Source organism: Suricata suricatta, chromosome 12 (genome assembly GCF_006229205.1).
Source record: "Suricata suricatta isolate VVHF042 chromosome 12, meerkat_22Aug2017_6uvM2_HiC, whole genome shotgun sequence".
In the NCBI taxonomy this organism is placed as follows: domain Eukaryota; kingdom Metazoa; phylum Chordata; class Mammalia; order Carnivora; family Herpestidae; genus Suricata; species Suricata suricatta.
In genome coordinates, this window is record NC_043711.1 from 25,783,783 (window position 1) to 25,802,559 (window position 18,777).

An 18,777-nucleotide genomic window follows, 5' to 3' on the forward strand; every position below is an offset into this window, starting at 1 on the left:
TGGGTTCCTGGGGATCCACTTCCCACGGCTGCAGTAGAGCTGATAACACACCCTTTACTGGCTACCTCCCCTCCCCTGTTTTACTTCCCCACCCGCATTGGTGTGGCCTAGAATCTTCCTGAATGAGGGTCAGGGGCTACTCCTGCAGAACCACCAGAAATGGCCAGAGGTCTTCCCTGCAGCCTGCCGATTCCTCCCAGCCTTCCTCAGCTGCCCCCACCCCTCCCCCTGGCTCTGGATTCCTCCATCTCTCATTCAAGCAGTAGGTGAAGAAAACATGCTCTGTGTCCAGTCCTCTGGCTCACTCTAGTCCTGTGGGCCGTACACTGTATGCTGAGAGCATTCATTTCCTTCAGTGAAATCCCTAAGAAACCAACCTGCTTTCCAGATGCCTAACCTAGTGCCTGAAGCCGTCATCGACCTGTTCCAGCTTGTGGCCCAAGCAAACTGGGCCTGGGCCAGTTCAATAGGATCAACATCAGAAGGTCAGAACGTTCATTCAAAACCAATAAAAATTAAATTTACTTGTGTGCCACACGTATGGGCAGTCTGTCCTTCCTCGGGAGTGACAGCCAGCCTGTTTTCTCCAGAGCAGACAGGCTCTGGAAAGATCCCTGAGTCTGACCATCTCGGGTGGGCTGCCTCAGCCCATGAGAAGGGTCTGCCTCCAAACAGGGGAGGTGCACCGTGCGTGGGGATCCCCCCAGCAGTCTCCACAGACTCCTCGTCGCTACGGCCAGTTCTGACTCCTAGAGCAGCCCAGAAACTTCTTTGGTCCGCAGCCACTCTACACGATCTTCCGGGGAACGCAGCCCTCCAGCTCCAGCAACTCCGGCCAGCCATCGTATTTGTTTTTGCTTGGGTTGTTCTTTAAGAACTAGAGAGAGAGAAGAGAGAGAGAGAGACGTGGCCCACAGGGAGGCTATTCAGGATTCACACCTGAATTTTCATTGTGCTTTAAAACCTCATGCCTTCACTTACTTTGTCCTGTCTTCACCTCCCCATGTGGTGGTGTTGGATATAACCAGCCCATTTCACAGGAGGGGAAATTGAGGCTCAGAGGGACTACAACTTGCCCAACGTTTTACAGAGGGGATCAGAGCTCAGTCACCCCTCAGCACCCTGCAGAGGGAGGGGTGAGCACCTAGCGTGGGAGGCGGGCTTGCAGAGTGTTAGCTCCTCTGCCAAATTCCCCATCAGCCCCTCCTGGACACCCCCGAACAGTTGGAACAACGAGAAGCATCCTAGCAATTTATGAACACTTGCCCTATGCCAGGCGCAAAGTACCTTATGTATTTATTCCTAAAGTAGCCCTAGGAAGGGATACCATTATCATCCCATTCTACAGACGGGGAGCCTGAGGCACAGAGGCCTATGGCCACCTAGTTGGTAAGTGGCAGAACCACTTTGTAATATTAATTAATAATAAATAGAGAGAGAATAAAACCAGTTGAGATTGTGTTTAAAGTGCCTAGGCCTAGTTTTTGGAAGAAACAAATAGAAATGGCAACATCTACCAGTGCCTCACCCTAGGAAATGATAGTAATTCTAGATGCTGCTTCTCCAAAGCCCAGCGCCCATGTGTGGGAACAAAGGATTGGATGGTTTCAACCACATCGTGGCCTCCAATTCATTTTGGGTGATGGGTCCCCGTCAGCCCATCATAAACAGCAGGTAAAAGATGGTGTTGACTTTTCTCAACTTGGGCGCTGCTTCTTTGCTGTCTTGGCCCGGGTTTGATGGATTTGGAAGCTGTGTTTCCTCTATGATGAACAGCACCTGCAGCCTGAAGCCTCTTCCCTGCATCCCGCCCCACCCCCTCCCTGCAGCTCCCACAGGGATGGTCTGGAGCACCCCCCCAACCCACGCCTGTGTTCTTCACCCGGAGGCTATCAACAGAGGGCTCCCTCCTCTCCTCCAGCACAAGCGACTAAGTACAATCATTTTAAAAATGTAGTTTCTAATGAGATGAATTCATTCTCTTAGAAACTCAGACATACAAACACGGCCAGCATTTTCCAGACAGGGGAAAACCGTTGCAGCCCATTGTGGTCCCCCCACCTGGAGCTCAGCCTCCTGATGCTGTCCCTCCCTGCCACCCACGGCCCCTTCCCTGGGGGCTGCTGCGCCTCTTGTCTGATTATTGCCTGGGCCTCCTGCCTGCCTTCTCCGGCTCAGCCAGGGAGGCTGTGCTAAAAGCACCAGGACGGGAAGTCTTTGTGGAGAGGATGACCTGGATGAGAGCTGTATCCGCATCACGGAGTAGCTCAGACCTGAGCAAGCTGGTTAAAACCTCTTCATACCTCCGGATCCTGGACCGTGAGACGGGAGGATAATTGTACCTCCTTCATGTGGGAATTAAAGAAGGCGCCGCAGGTAGCTTGCTCAGCCGAGCCCGCATAGAGCAGGTGCTTGCTGAATGCTACCTAGTCTTTCTTATGTATCAATCTGTTCTTGTTGCTTTCCTGCTTAAACCTTCCATGGCTCCCCATTGCCTTCAGGATAGAGTTCGCTCTCTTCGCTAGTCCTTTAGTCTGAATCAGTGACTCTTAGCTGACTCCTGGGCAGAACTGAATGTTGTCACTGCCAGAGACTGGGCTCTTTCATGCCCGGGAAGATCTTGCTAGTTCTCCTGCATTTTGGAATTGCTCTGAGCTGGGGGTGCACAGATGGGGGACAGGGAGAGAAGGTGCAGCATTTCCCTGTGGGCTCCCAATGCTCCATTAACTCCCCTTTCTTCCTCTGAGCACTCCTGAGACTCCACTGCGCGGGGGTGGGGGAGCTCCCAGACTCTGCTTGGTAGTGACCGTGGAGCCACGTCATGGATCACTCTTGACCCCTTCCACATCAGGGCGGGCGGGGGGCTCTCCTGTGTCCTCCTCTTGATGCAAGTTTACCCTCTCCACAGGAAGCTTGGAAGGGGACAGCTCCTTTGGTCCAAACCTCTCCCTTCAGGCGGGGAGCCTGAGGCCTCGGGGGGAAAGGGGGTGGGCTTAGGTTTCCTCTGGGACCAGAAGCTAGGCATCCCCCGTTCTCTCGGCTTCCCTTTCTGCCCATCAGGCTTCATCTCTACATTCCTTTCTCTTTTTTTTGTGCACTTGCCTTCATCCTTCTTTTCTCCTTTTCCTTCTCCTTTTTGGTACTTAGCCATTTATTAGGCCCCACCCCCTTGCAAAATGGTCGCTTTCTGCTGGGGCCACCCTGACCTCTAGGGTTTCCAGACCGTTCTTTCCAAGCCACGCCGGTTCTTGGGTTCTTGTCCATCCATCCGTGGCACCTCCCCCCTGCCCCACCCACTTCACTGGGTCGGAAGGCCACCGGGAACCCACCTGCTCAAAGGGGCTTTTGTCCTTGAGGTCTTTGGCCCCCAAGAAGACCCAGCTATCTCGGAAGCCCAGCTGCTTTGCGTACGAACTGCCCAGGCTGGAGAGGAGCTTCCGGGTCTCGTCGTTCATTCTGCAGAGGAGCACACAGCCCGGTGAGGTGGGGGCGGGGGCCAGGTCATGCTCCCAGGCCCCTGGCTTGCGGGCAGAGCCGTGTTCAGGAAGGGGCTGAGGGGCCAGGACCTGGAGCGGGCTGGAGGTGTTAGTATACCTTTGCTTCTGTTTAGAAATATACATGTTTATTTGGAAAATATGGAACATCACAGAGGAACCAAAAATTTGAGTCTCACTTGACATATCACTGTAAAATTCTATTATATTTCCTTCATGTCTTCCCCCCCGCCATGTACTGTGGGATCCTACCACTGCTTTTACAGACTGCTTCTTTTTTTCCTCTTCATGCTAAAAGGTGAACATTCTTACGTATCCTTAAATTATTTTCTACATCATCATTTTTGATGCAGTATATTCTCTTTCATGTATATATAATAATATGTCACCTACCAGAATGTGTCATAATTTCTATAACCAGTTGGTCTTTATTGGACAGGGACAGTGTGTTGGGTTTTTTACTGTTGTAACCAGGCCTGTGATGGCCTCCTAGAACATGTGTGCTTGTCTGGTTATTTCCCTAGGAGAAGCTGCCCGAAGAGAGAGCCAGCAAGAGAGTGGGAAAGGCCCTTAGGGCTTGGAAGCACTTGCCTTGCTTCCCACTTACTTGGTCCCTGGGTCGTCATAGGATGCCACCAGCACCAGCGTGCCCTCTGGAATTTCCTTAAGGAATTTCACCAGGAGCTTCACGTCTGGGGGAAGGAGGAAAGTAGGGTGCCGGTCATTTAGGGGAAATGGCCACGGGCCATCCTCATTCTCTGCTGCTGCTCTGATGAACCAGGAGAGGCCAGCAGCAGGCTGGCACTGAGCTCTGTCTGAAGCTCAGGGGCCAGTAGGAGGTGACATCTCGGCAGAGCTGCCTGCAGCCTTTGTCCAGAGGAGAGCAACGTGAACAGAGCAAGGGTATCCCCATTCAGGTGATTTAGGGTGGACATTGGAATTTGTAAATTCCACAGGCAGTTCAGATGTGCAGCCAGAAGTGAGAGACATTGTCCTAAGGGCCCTTAGGGATGTATGCCCAAGGTGTGGAGCACAGTAATCTCTCAGGAGCTCTCACGGTGCCAGCTGGTATCTCTAATCTCTTTGTTATGCTCTTTGCATACCCCCTGCAACCCACTTCTATGCTGGCTAACAACCTAACTTGTCTGTCCTGACTTTAGAGGACACACCCACTGGACCACAGGCAACTCAGGTCACTGAGAGAGAACATTAGCGTCCTACAAATCTCCAGCTTACAACAAAGAGCAAGCTTCCCTTTGCATCTTGAACACCTCACTGCAGTTGCAAAATCTCTGCATTTAACAGACAACAGGCCTAGGTGCAGCAGCACGTGGGGGAGGCATCAGCCCCCAGCTCGCTTCAAGGACACGGATTTGTTTCCTTTGAGCTTATCTTTATGGTCATCTTCCCTGCATAAAAAGTGGTGGCTAAGGGCAGTAATATAGTTTCCTTTTTAAGATTATTTAGGTTTAGAAAAGTGAGCCAAATCAAAGGAAATTACTAACAATTCAGATGGTACTCTGGACATGGCATAAAGTATGCAAGGGGGCTCTTGCTTGATTGAGGAAGTAGGGGCAAGACTGGCCTCGTGGGAAAAGCAGGGGCTACAGCTATTGCACGAGGATGATTCGTAGCCCTGCCCAGGCAAATGGGACGATGACTCTGGGCGTACAGGAAGAACACTAACTGGAGCTGCAATTATTAGCAGCATCTGCAATATAATTTTGGGGGACCCGTGCAAAACAAAAATGTGAAGCCTTTGGGACATCTGGCTGGCTCAGCAGGTAAGGCATATGACTCTTGATCTCTGGGTTATGAGTTTGAGCATATGCTGGGCATAGAGATTACTTAAAAATAAAATCTTAAAAAAAAGTAAGGAGCCTTTTGCTAAAAAATTATTCAGAATTTCAAGATGGCAAAGCCAGAGCATCAAACCAAACCTGAGTTTGCTCTAAGCACAGGGCCCCCACCCATGGGTCCAAGCCCATAGGACAACTCAGTTCTTATATTCCTTGGGGATCTCTTGGACTTAGGGGAGGAATCGAGTCCTGAAAGCCAAGGTCAGCTGCTAACTAGCTCAGTAACACGGAGGCCTGTGTAGTCCATGACCACAACCTGTCCTCAAATGCTTCTGTTTCCGGGTCCCTGTCAGTCGTGGTTACATCCAACTTGGTAATAGGGCAATATAAAATTTAATATCTTTTAAATTATTTTTCCCCCTTTCATTCTGACAACGACCTCCTTGCTTCCAAGTCCTGTGGGTAGACTGAGGGAGGAGGGAAGGAAGGGGAGAACACTGAATGAGCCCCCCAGGTCCTTCCTCGAGCCAGGCTGGGTCCCGCCCACCGATTAGCGTGAGTTACCATCCAATCCCCACACCAGTCTCATGAAGCGGACACTGTGGGTTCCCCCTATTTTACAGATGACAGAACTGAAGTTCAAGAGGTGTCACCTGCTAAGCCTGAAGTCTTCAACTCCAGAGACTGTACCTTTTCCATAAACCTGGCCCCCGGCCACCCTGAACACCTGCAGGGGGTCCTTGACAAAGAACAAATGACGTCCCCTGGCCCTCAGCCCATAGCCCGCCCCACATTCATCTCACCCCTGTCTTAGCTCTGTCCCGCACCAGAGGGGGCCTTGCATGCCTGCATGTGGACATCCCCGGTCTCCCTGTCCACACCACCCTCTCCTCCAGCAACCGCCATGCCCTGGCCACCCCTCATTCCTAAGGGTGTGCCTGTGGCTTCTGCCCAAGGAGGGCACACCTCAAAGAGGCCGCGTGGGCCCTGGTGCAGGCTTTCAGTTGGCACATCCTCTGGCCTGGCAGACCCAACCTGTGAGGAGGGACTCAGGTGGAGGAGGGCCACCACAGGATCCTCTGAAGCCCTGGGCACAGGACGGGGTGCCAGCTCGTGTCTCTAAGTGTGGTCACCTTCCACATATTCCCAGCTGTGACTTTGGGCACCAGACTCCCATTTGCCACATTTCAAGGCCTCCTTTGTTTGCAAGGCCAAGAGGGCTTCCCACTCTCTTGCTGCCTGGCTTTGTCCCCACCTTGGGCTTGTGTGGTTAGGTGGGCACAGTAGGGTAGTGATGCCCGAGCCTGGAGCTGGCCCCGGGGGTTGCAGGCACAGGGCAGGGTAGCAGAGCTGAGCTGGGCTCTGAGGAGGGGGCTGAGCTCAGCTCACTTGTCCTGATGGAAGGTGGCTCTTGCAGGACCTAGGCTCCCTCTGCCCGCAAGGGGCCGCGCTCCTGCGTTTTCACTCTTTATTGAGGCTCCTGTGTCAGAGGGAGGGAGGTGGGTTGCCAGCTGGGCAGTGGGTGGCATGATTGCTCTGGGACTTATTCCACCATGTTTTGGAAGATGTCAGGATTGCTGGGGAGAGTCCTGCCCCCACCATTGCTTGGCCAGTCAGCCTGTGGGCAAGGAAGCTGCTGGTGGGAACTTTCCGCCCAGGCAGGCCAGTGTCCTCTAAGGGCAAGGAGAACAGTGGGGTGGCTCCATGCCCAGAGAGGTTCAGAAAGCATGCCTGTGCACAGAGAGAAGAAAAGATGTCTGTAGAAAGATGCAAGGAACTATCCCTTCTGGACCTTGGGAGGCCTTGTCCTGTCCTTGGGACAAATGGAGATTCCTGCAGTCTTAATATTTAATACCCTTTACTTAGCAGAGCAAACTGGACCATATGTCCTTGTGCTTAGCACTTCCTTGCATGCATGCCTGGCCTCCACCTGTCAGCACTGGCATATCTTTGTCTGAAGGTCTTCTCCCACCTCTAGACCTTCCTTTGTGCCCAGGCCAGAAGTGTGGGAAGTGCCAAGGAATTAGGGGTGGGAGAACCCCAGCTCCCTTGCCCCTCTGAGACCTCTGTGAGCAGGTTTTGGACACTGGCTCCTGAGTTCCAACTGCCCACAGCGTTCAGCTTGCTGACACATCATACTGGCTATCTTGCTTTCCCCGTGTCACTTCCCGCTGGTATTTCCTGAGGTCACCTCCTTCCAAATCAACTACAGCACTTGAATCCTTGTCTCAGGATCTGCACCCAGGAGAGGCCAACCAAGACAGAAGGAAGAAGTTTCAAAGACAGCATCAAAGAGTTCCGCCCCCACCATGCTCCTCTCTGGGTGTCTCCTGTGGAAACCAAAGCCGAGCGCCCTGACACCCCGCTGGCTCTGCCACAGGAAGGAGCTCAGCGCACCCTGGGACCTCAGAGCCAGCAGAGAGGTGCCTACCTCCGGAGTACATGTCGAAAGATTTCTGTGTTAGCACCGTTCCTGAGGTTCCTGGGGACGAGAGAGCAAAACTGTGATTTCCTGGAATGTGTCATCCTGCCTATCATTCTGCAGAAGATGCCTACTCTTTAAAGTCTAAAAAATAGAATAATAATGGAGTGGAAAAAAAAAGAATGATAATGGAATAAAGTCAGGTCCTGTAGGAAGCATGTAGCACTAACTAGGTGCCTACTAACTTTTGGGCTGATCTTAAAGGTACAAGAACACAATGGTTGGAGATCTCTGGAATCGAATGGTTTTGCCCTGCCACTTCCTAATGCACCACTTAGTATTTTTACCTCAATTTTTGCATCTGAAAAATGGGCCATGGTAACGAAGCGAGATGTATTTTAAATAGGTAGTAAACACAAGATAAATTTCAACTGTAATAGTAATAAAAAGAACTACAGTCGTCATCATTATTCCTACCTAAACGGGAAATCTGTAATTTGAATCCTCCGACTCTGAAAGGCAAAGGGATTTGCAGTGGGCTGAACTGTACTCAGTGTTCGGAGTCTAGTAATCTGAATTACGTTTGTGGCTTTTGCAAAGGGTCCAAGTTCTACAGGAAACCAGGTGGTCTGGGGAAGCCGCAGTTCCCAAGCTCCGCCACTAGATGGGGGTGTTGCAGAGGGGATGGCAGATCTACGTTTTCACCACTGGTCCCTTCCCCCTATGCAAGCTTGTGGATCCGGGAAGAGGGTGGGGACAGGGGCCTGGGTAGCGGAGCCTCTCCTGCTGCGCGGGGAAGGGGACGCTGCAGCCCTTACTGGATTCTCAGAGTCACTAGTGTAGGGTCTTTGGAAAGGAGGGAGGCGTCTATGTACACATGAAACTGTGATCATGTGCATTTGTGGATTTTTCTGGAATTAGGGGGAGGAGGTGCAGTCTGAAGTTTCTTAAAGGAATCTCTAACCCCCTAAAAGGCTGAGAACTACCAATCTTTACCGATCTGTTTGCTGGCTTATTATACAGATGAGATCCTGAGGCCCCGAGAGTGATAGGTTGGACCTACCCTAGCTGGTGTGCAGTCGGTGCTACATTGATATTTGGAGAGGTTTTCAGTCTAGGGAAGTAAGTAGTTCAGCTGAGTGATTAAGACCAGGAGTCAGCCAGATCTGGGTTCAAATCTATTGGCTGTGTAACCTGTGGCAAGTTCCCTCACCTCTCTGAACTTCCATTTCTTAGCTGGAACGTCCTTAGCTTCACTCTAGCATCGGGAGGAGGCTGAATGACATAGCACACAGGGAAGGCTCCATAACTGATAGCTATTGGTGTTCCTGCTGCTTGTGTTTGTCTTTGGGGGGGAGGAGGAGGCCCCAGTCGGAGCCTGACTCATCGGACACTATTCACAGAGGCCTTCTCCTGAAGCAGCCCATTTCAGGGAAGAGAGAACCAGCAGGCTGCAGCCAGGGCCAGTTCCTGCCCTCCCTCCCCTCTGGGGCGGGGGCGGGGCAGTGTGTGTGTGTGTGTGTGTGTGTGTGTGTGTGTGTGTGTAGATTAGGTGGAACAGTCCTTGTAAACTGAGATTCCTACAATCATCTCCTGGCACGCCCTCCCTGTAGGAAGGGGCCACCAAGGGAGTGAGTAGGCCTTGCTCTCCTTCTCAAGACTGGAGGAGGCAGGCCCTGCTCGGCCCCCTGCCCCTCCCCGGCCCCACTTTTCCTGGGCTGCCTTCTGACCTCCCACTCTGGCTAAGGCTCCATTTTTGCTTCAGGCTTTGACCTTTCTCCTGACTCTGCAGGATTTCTTGGCAGAAGGGAAGTGTCTCCCCAGGAGCAAAAGGCCTGTCCCAGCCTCCTCGGTCACTTCCTAAGTGTGTTCATGTGGTCATGACACACACAAACTTGGACTTTTCCTTCTGGAGCATCTGCTGTGCCCTTTTTTGCACCTGCCCTGACCTTTGTCCCAGGAAGTGACTCTTAGATTCTGGGAAAGGGCATTCGCTCTCCATCTAAGAGCAGAGGCACAGCGAGAAGAGGGCTTTGGCTGGGGTAGACCACCTGGTCCTTAGCCCATCCCTGTAAACCCACCCCTCTTCTTAAAGGCATGGCTAGCAGGAGACCTCCAGGTCTCCCTGCCCCCAGCCTCCCTACTCCAAGCTGGAAAGAAGTTTCTGGAATGCAGGGCTGGATCCTCATGCCCTCCTCAAAGCCTTTCTGACTTGAGCAATTTTTCCCTGGCCAACCCCCACAATCCTTTAGGCCTCAGCTGACCAGCACATCCCTCTGGAAGCCTCCCCTGATTACCCCCATCCCCAGCTATATGTCCCAGCTCTCAGAGCTGTGCTTCCTTCTCCTTCATAGATGTTTACCACATTGTAGTGGTTGCCCACTTCATGGACAGGCCCGGGCCTGACCTTCTAGTTCCTGGCTGACCCCCTAGTGCTTCTGTACAGGGCCTGGCCCACAGTAGCTGCTGTCAGTATCTGTGGAATGAGTGAATGAAGGTGTGTAATCAGCTCACGATCTCACATGGTGTTGGTCGTCTCCCAGGGTTTTGAGTGTGTTGCTTTAGGCGGCATGGCCTGGAGGACGGGCTCATGTTTCATAGAAGTGTATCCTCCTGGGGTAGTTGCTCACCGTGGGGCCTGGTCAAGACTCTGGTGGGCGGGACCCGGTCTTTTAGGCCCTCTGTCCCCACAGGCTTTCCCTCTTGCCACTGCTGGATAGCCCCAGGCTCGTGGCAGGAGCTGAGCCAGTGTTGGTTGAACGAATGTGTAACACCCACCCCCGCCCAGTCCTGAGAGCATGGAGGGGGCTGTCTGGGGTTGGATCAGCAGCTCACCGTTCACCAGCGCAATGTTCAGGCCTCTGCCCACGTTGTTTTTCACAGGACTCATGATCCTGAACAAGAAGAAAAACAAAATACAAGTCGGTCCCAAGTGTGGAAGGAACACTCTGCTCTTGTGACTTGGGAACTCCGCGAGGGCCCACATGGTGCTCGGCCGAAGCACCAGGAGGCACAAAGAAGAATCCGGGCCATCTGCTTTCTCCTGGAAGCGAGTGGTGGGCTGGATTCTCCGAGGAATCCTCATGGCATGTTTGGACCAGAACAGTCTGCTCAGAAAAGAGACAAGGACCCTGCCTGGGGCTCTGAGGTGTGCAGGGTGGGACCAGCCTGCGTCCCCGAGCAGTGAGGCCTGGCTGTGGGCAAGAAGGCAGAGCCCAGAGCGGTGCTGCCGCCCTGCGGAGTCAGGGATGGCGGCGCGTAGCCCAGCGGTGGCCCTCGCTGCCCTGCAACCAACCCAGGCCTTTGGTGCTTCTTGGGACCACTGTCCAGGTCGTTGCACTCTCAGACCAGGTAGTTCTCGGGATTCACCTCAGTCTCCCAGGTCTAGATAAGAGCATCCTGGGCCCCTGGTCACAGTGATTGAGCAGGATACGGTCATGTGACCCAGGCCAGCCAAAGAAACTCAGCCGTGGGCCTTTGGCAGGGATAATGAGGGTGGGAGAAAGCTGTCTTCCCAGTGGGGTGTCAGCTGGGCTAATATGTCAGCCAACCAGTGGCCTCCCTCCTCTGCTGGAAGCAATCCATTTTCATGCTCCAAAATCTGAATCTAACAGAGGAGAACAAAGCTAAAGATGGCATGATAGGGACCCCTGAGGACATGGTCTGAACCCCTGGATCCAGCTGGTCCTGAAGCCTGCTGTCTCTGTCACTAAGCTCCTTGTTTTGCCTAAGTGAGTTGGAGTTAGGTTCAGAATCCTGACTAAAACACCCATCTCTGGCTTCTGTAGTAGGATAAACGTACCGTCCCCAGGGCCTTTACCACCTGGCCTGGGTAATGGGTACACAGTCTTTCTCTTGCACCAAAGTGGAAGTCTTGGCACCTGCTGCATCTGAATTCTGGTGCCTAGATCTTGATATTGAACCACTCTCCCCAGAGGCATCCCTCTTTATAGGGAGCCCAGCAATCTGGGTATCACATAGACCTGAGTTCAAATCCTGACTCTACCACTGGTGAGCTGGGTAATGCTGTCTGAGCCTCGGTGTCCTCATCAATTATGGCCCCACCTCTGAGAGCGTTGAGGGATTGAATGAGATGAAGCCACAAAGCATCTCTCAAGGTGCTGGCAGATGGGGACACTGCTGGGATGATTGTTATTTTTGACACATCACCCAGAGTAAAAGGAAGCCAGTGGAAGGTCCCAGCTGCTCTCAGGGCCTGCCCCTGCAGCCTCTAACTTTGTGAACGAATTCATGAATGCATGGAAAGGAAAAAAAGAAACACAAGAAACTTACACCTGGTTTTCGAAGCACATGGTGGGGCCCACGACGTTGGCGGCCCCGCTGCTGATTTTAAAGGCGAAGAACTCTTTTGGGCAGGGCTTGGTGAGGCCACACTTGGTCCTCACAACCGCTGTTGAGAGAACGGAGCAACCTTAGTGTCAGCAGCTCAGAAGTGGGGGGGAGTGCCAGGGAGCAGGCGCAGGACCGAGTTCAGAGGCCTCCTCCCCAAGGAGCCTCCGCTGACTGCCTGGATCGGAAGGATCTGCTCCTTTCTGTGCTCCCATGATGCCTCCAACAGTCCCCATAAAAGACACAGGACACTGGCTGTGTCCTAGAACTCATTTTTGGGGTTCCCACGGCAGCTCTAGCCCCAGCACAGGGCCTGACTCAGCACACGGCACCCCCAGAACTAGCGTGGAGTAACCAGGGTCGCCATGATGAAGGGGTTCTCTTAAGAACCTCTTTCTAGGGCGCCAACAGCCTTTTGAGCTCCAGGCCCCCCTGTTGACAACCTCCTGGGGGCCCCAGCATGGTGGGCAGGATGCTTTGCCAGCCAGGTTCCCAAGCCTTCAAACTCCTTGGGTATCAACCTCTTTATCTGTGAAATGGGATCAATAGGGTGCCTTCCCCACTGCGTTCTTGTGAGGAATAAGTGGGCACAGGTGCTTCAGACATACTGGGGATTCTTATTATCACTCATTTAAGGATCAACACCTACAGTGGGCGGGGCCCTGGGAGGCAAGGGACAGGCAGGTGGTTCTGGCCCTCCAGCTCCAAACTCAGAGTCCACAGGACTCAGGATGTGGCACCTCTGACTACTGAGGCTGCCATGATGACCTGTGCCTTCCCCACGCGGCCCTCAGAGGGCAAACCGGGGGGCAGGGTGTGAAAGGTGGGAAATGTGCGCAGGACCCCAAACACAGCTGAGCCACTCGGGCCCCAATCAGCCCTTTGTGAGCTGGGACACCCATCACCTGTGCTTTTAGCCTGGAAGCCTTTAATTTATGTTAATGCTTGTTTTATTTTTTATTTTTTATTTTTTAAACACCCCCTAACAGTTGGGGAAGTACCATTGGGAGGACTGGGTAAACACAGATTTGGAAAAAGTTCACATTCAAAAGGAAAGCGGTGATGGGGCGGCCCCTCGCTTCTAGCCCTGGGCCAGGCAGCTAGCTGAGCTACGCCTGCTTGGAGCAAACCCACGGCTTCCTAGAAGCTGGCACATGCCGACGGCTTGCTGTGTGCTGGGCACTGTGGCAAGCACTTTACATTTATTGTCTAGTTAATCGTGCCACTGACTCCTGTGCCTGGCACATAGTAGGCACTCAATAAATACCCACTGAATAAACACATGGAGCGTGTGAGCAGGGTGATTAGGGTCTCCAGGGCCCTTGGAAGCCTAGAGAGAGGCTGTATGTGCATCAGGGGAAAGGGGCCCTTGGGGAGGGGGAACACAACCCACTGGTACAGGCTTGGCAAGCCCCTGGTACCTCTGAGTAGGTAAAGCTGCATTTCAGCTTGCTCGCCATGTGGGCAGCCCTGGAGGTGTGAGTGGAATGCCTATCTTAGGCTCCCTGCCACCCCCTCCCCCCGCACCTGGATTTTAACACACCTACCTGGCGGATATAACCAGAGCTCAAACCAGGACATTGTCACCAGAGGGAGGGCCAGGGGTGGAGACACCCACCAGGAGCTGTCCAGGCTTGTGGCTCGGGACAGAGAGGGCTGGAGACGTGGCCTGACTCCCCTTCCCTGCCTCCTGGAGGGGACCCTTCTCAAGAGGCCCGGCACCTGTCGGAAGGGCTGGCTGGGGAGGGGTCCTCCTCTCCTGTGAGCCTTGGGGCCCAACCTCCAGCCCCCGGGCCCCTCATGGGAAAGCCAGTTTACTCCTGAGACCAGAGGTTCTCACCTCCGCTGGAGGGATTATTCCCGGCCCTGGCCACCACCCTAGAGTTTGCCCAGAGCCTAATCAACTGCAGCTGAGGCTGATAAACCCGCTGTCAACAGGCTGGCTTAAGCAGGCTTTTCTGGAATTGATTTTCTGACCATCCAGCCTTCATGGTCAAGCTACTGGATGAAAGGGATGATGTCAGGGGTCTCAGCCACCGGGAGGCAGGGGATTTGCTCTCGGGGTTTGGGCTCAGAGGTTGCCCCCACCAGCCACGTCACACCCTGAGGCCCGAGCCCTGCGGACACCCCTAGTGCTGTTGCTGAGGGCAAGAAGCTGAGCCCTGGTTGGGGAGCAGTCAGGAACCGTGGGCTGCTCTTTGGTAATCTGTGGGGCCGCTTGCCAGAAATCTCTCCCTTTACCTTTGCCGACTGTAAAATGAGGGAGTTGGTTTAGATCAGGGTTGTCAAGTAGCTCTTCTCCCCAATGTCAGTGCATCTGCTATTCAAGGCCTAATGATAAAGCCGTAGAGGCCACCTGTGGGCCTGGAGGACAGGGTGCTGGGATTGACCGTAACACTGACCAGGGGAGCGGACTGGGCAGAAGGAAGCCCATGAGCCTGGGTTTGCCATCCACTAGCCGATGACGCCCGAGCATTCGTGTGGCACCAAGATGCTGTGATACCATGTCTACAGCAGAATGTGACTCAGGAAGTTTCAGGTCAATGGAGCTGAGGTCACGGGGCAAATGGTTCATGTTGATCCATATGGTCTTTGTGCTCTGTGGCCCCATAGTGCACCGGGGCTCCCATGTCCTTCTCAGTCAAAATTCTGTTCCCAGAACCATGTCCCTCTTCAGTCACTACTGTGTTGGGTGCAAGAAGGTAGACCTGGGGATGTTGCCGCCCGCAAGGAGGTGTTGAGAGGGTGGGCTCTGGACCACCACTTGCAGCTGTGTTGCCTTGGCCAAGAGATTTCACTTCTCTGAGTTTCAGTTTGCCCATCCATAAAATGGGGATGATTATATAGCTCCCACACAAGACTGTGGGGAGGATTGCAGGAGATGCCTGTAAAGCTCTGAACACGGGGTCTGGCACATAGTAGGCCCTCCATCATGGTACTATTCTCTTCATCATAACTGCCTTCCCTCCCACCTTCCCCGCACTTCGAGAGCTTGGATCCTGGCCTAAGCCCTGCTCGGACGTGTGCAGTGTCCGGTCTTCGAGGCCTCGGCATTCCTGCTTTCCGGTGCCTGACTCTCCAGCCACAGGCTCCCCTGCAGCCCCACACATTCCTGCCTCTAGGCCTTTGCCATTCCCTCCTCCCTGATGCCTTCCATGACTGCATCTCATTGGAAGGCGGCAGCCCTCCTGGAGCTCAGAAGACCTTGCCCCATCTCTCTTGGCATATTCGGCACTTCTACCCCAACAGACAATCAACACCCCCTTCTGTTTGCACCTGGAGGCCCCTGTAGTGCTGGACATGGTCCCTGACACTTGAGAAGAGAAGCTGTGAGTCAAGCCTGGGGTCCCTGGATGATGATAATAAGCACAGCCCCCATGTTCTGGGCCAGTGGGGGTCCCGGGGGGAGGCAGCTGTGCTCAGCCAGGTGTGGTGACTGGGGGAGGCAATCCCGATTGCAGGGCCGGGGGACTGGGGAAGGGAGAGTTGAGCCATAGAGTTGAGGCTCTGTCAGTTGCCCACGGGGCTTGGGGGCTTGGGAAGTCACCACTGGGCCACAGCAGGAGAGAGCTGGGCAGACTCTGGACTCCAAGATGTTTCTAGGACTTGCAGGGCCAGGAGTAGCAGCCCTGGGACATCTCACCCTAAGGCAAAGGCAGGGCTGGGGTGATACTCACGGATCTCCTTGGTGGCCAAATCTGCTGGAGAGAAGACAGATCTGGTTAGAGGGGAAGTGTTCGGGGAGCCCCCTGCTGGAGGCTGGGGCACGGGGTGGGGGGAGTGGTACTGGCCTGGCGAAGGGATCCTCCTCCTCTGTGGGATGTCCTACCCTTTCAAGGAGCCCTGCCTCGCTGCTGCTCTCTCTCTCTCTCTCTCTCTCTCTCTCTGTCTCTCTCTCTCTCTCTCTCACACACACACAGAGCACTTTCTACTCTAACAGAGCATGTTATTAAATGCATAAAATAAAATAGATTAGAAAGGAAACCAACTGTATATCAATATAAACATAAAATATTAAAAAATAAATTTGTGCTGTGGTAATATATGTGCTTCTATATTAATGCATTAAATAATAAGGTGGGGGGTGTGTGCAGCCAGGCTAGCAACCCCTGAAGACAGTGAATGTTGTCCCTTTCGGTGGTTGAACATTAATGGTTTTTGATGGCCACTTTTCCCACTGGTGACATTTCCTGTCATGGTAAGCATTTCTCGAGACTCTCGATTGAGTTAATGCACTTTTGTATATTCTGTAATTAAGTCTGTTTGTCTCCCTGACTCAGACCATGAGTGGGGGCCGCATGTTAGGTCCCTTGGACCTATCGTGGACAGTCACAATTGCTCCCTGATGGTTGGTTGGGGGGTGTTGATTCACCTCAGGTAGCTGAGTTCTGGGGTTTCCTTCCTTCTTTTCTTTCCTTTTTAAATTTTATTTATTGAGAGAGAGAGAGAGAGAGAGAGAGAGAGAGAGAGAGAGAAAGAGATTCTCTAGAAGACTCTGTGCTGTCAGCATGGAGACTGACACAGGGCTCAATCTCACAAACCGATGACATAAGCCAAAATCAAAAGTTGGACACTTAACTGACTGAGCCACCCAGGCATCTCTGGGGTTTCCTTTCAAATACTGTTTTCTCTCTCTCATCTCAGGCTTGGGCTCTCTCTACTAGAGGACACCCCCGATCTCTACTCCTGCTCAGCCTCCTTCACTGACCTGGGCCCATCCATTCCCGGGCCGTCGGGACAGCCAGGTCAATCTCAATAAAAGCAGTGTCCAGGGACATGTTGGCCACCATGCATCTATATAAATCATCTTGACGTGGGTGTGAGCCATACTTGACAAAAAGTGCATGAGGTGAGGGATCTCAGAGACTCCTCTGTAGGGTGACTGGCTTCTCATATCTATGAAGCTATGAACTAGCCTGGACCATGAGAAGTTGTTATGTTTGACTTTGTCAATGGAGGTGGTTCTCCGAATCCAAGGAGAACAAATGCAGAAGCATAAATCCCTTACTTTTCTCTCCTTCCTTTAAAAGAATTTGGACCTGGGAGACCACGGTTCTCATTCCTCCTGACATCTACAAGGGGAATTTGGGCAAGTTTCTTCTTCTCCTTCTTTTCTTAAGAAGAAACTTAAAACCACACTATGAGGTCATGTGGTTGGTCATTCACAACCAAACCTTGGATCACCTCATGGGGCATTTGTGCAGATTATATGAGATTGTGCATGTAGGTAACTGGTATTCATTACTTATCCATCATCCAACAATCCATCATTCATCCACCCATCCATCATCCACTCATCCATCCATCTACCCATCCATCCATCCATCCATCCATCCATCCATCCATCCATCCATCCATCATTCATTCACCACCATCCATTACCTATCCATCCATCCATTCACTTTTCTTTCATTCATCGAGTGCTTACTGAGCATCTGCTCTGCACAAGGTGCTAGAGAAATGGATGTACACAAGATAAAATCCTTGACTTCAAGAAGCTACATTCTAGGGGATGGTGATAGGCAACAACCAAGTGGACAAGCAAATAAACACCTTAATGACAGGTGATGGTGCAGCTCTGAAAGAAATAGGCTGACACAAAAGGCAAAAGTAGGATGAGGGGGTGTGATTGCAGCTGGGGTGTTCAGAAAGGCCTCTCTGAGGAGGTCACATCTGAGCAGAGACCTGAAGTCTGAGAAGGAGCTGGCTGTTGGGAGATCTGCGTAAACAGGGTTCCAGGCACAGGGAACAGCAGCTGTGGCTGGAAGCTTCTCAATGCTCAGTTTTCTCCTCTTGGCCTCTATCTCTCCCTCCCTCCCTCCTTCCTTCCTTGTTTTCTTCCTCCCTCTGTCCTTCCTCCTCTTTCCTCTTTCTTCTAACATTTCCAAAATGCCCCCTTGATGTAGGCACATGCTTTGACCAGGGCCTTGGAACACTTCTCTGTTCCCCATGGGCTCCAGCCTTCCTGACAGCCTCCACCCTCACAAAGGCTGGGGTCCCAAAGGCACCCCACACCATGCCATATCTGGCACTCATGGGTGGAGGAATATATCCTTGGCCCTGTCCTGGTCCATAGGCCCTACCCCCTAGGAGTGGGCCCCACTCACTCAGCCAGCGGGGCAGACGGAGAGTTTTCATGTTTAAGCTGATGTAGCTGCGAATACAGATCCACGTGGTGACCAGGGCAAAGATAAGGGCCAGGAAGCGAAGCACACCTGCAGAGCAAGGAGATGGTGCCATGAGGCCACATCGCAAGGCCGTAAGGCAAGACTGCAAGTGAGTCATTACCAAATCCCCCCAGGGAGATCGTGCCAGGGGACCCCCCTGAGAGACCCTATGCTGTAGCTCCAGATCGAGGCCCACACCTTGGAGCACTTCAGGGGACCACGTGTGAATCCATGCAGTGATCAAATGGTGAGATCACGCTACAAGATAACACAGCAATCCTTCCCATCGTGGGTCCAGTGGGAGAAAAAGGCAGAAATGCACATTTCTGGGCTCCAATTAGCCTTCCAGAAACAGAACCATTAGGGTTGAGGCCTGGGGATCTGGACTTTTGAGGGTGGAGAGGTGTGCTGCAGACAGCCCTCGGAGGTGGCCCCCCTGCAGGACTCGGGGAGGCTGCGTCCGGGGCCCAGGGCAGCCAGAGCTGCTGTGTGATGTCGGGCCGACCTCAGGCTCTTTGGGTAGTCACAGAGGGGACATGGCTCAA

At 52.9% G+C, this 18,777-nt stretch overlaps 1 protein-coding gene across 5 annotated transcripts in view; it reads right to left on the reverse strand.

The window, feature by feature from the left end:
• Positions 1-494: 494 nt before the first annotated feature.
• FAM3D (family with sequence similarity 3 member D) overlaps positions 495-18,777 on the reverse strand; it is a 32,206-nt gene continuing 13,923 nt past the window's right edge. For 3 of the 5 annotated variants that reach the window (XM_029918274.1, XM_029918273.1, XM_029918275.1), the window contains exons 3-10: positions 18,173-18,280; positions 15,743-15,766; positions 12,009-12,126; positions 10,551-10,609; positions 7,725-7,775; positions 4,102-4,186; positions 3,330-3,456; positions 495-877 (exon numbers count right to left, since the gene is read on the reverse strand). In XM_029918274.1, the coding sequence (XP_029774134.1) occupies positions 788-877; positions 3,330-3,456; positions 4,102-4,186; positions 7,725-7,775; positions 10,551-10,609; positions 12,009-12,126; positions 15,743-15,766; positions 18,173-18,280 (662 nt within the window). In that variant the 3' untranslated portion in view covers positions 495-787. The remainder of the gene's footprint in view (positions 878-3,329; positions 3,457-4,101; positions 4,187-7,724; positions 7,776-10,550; positions 10,610-12,008; positions 12,127-15,742; positions 15,767-18,172; positions 18,281-18,777) is intronic. The other 2 variants (XM_029918276.1, XM_029918277.1) reach the window with 2 other exon arrangements.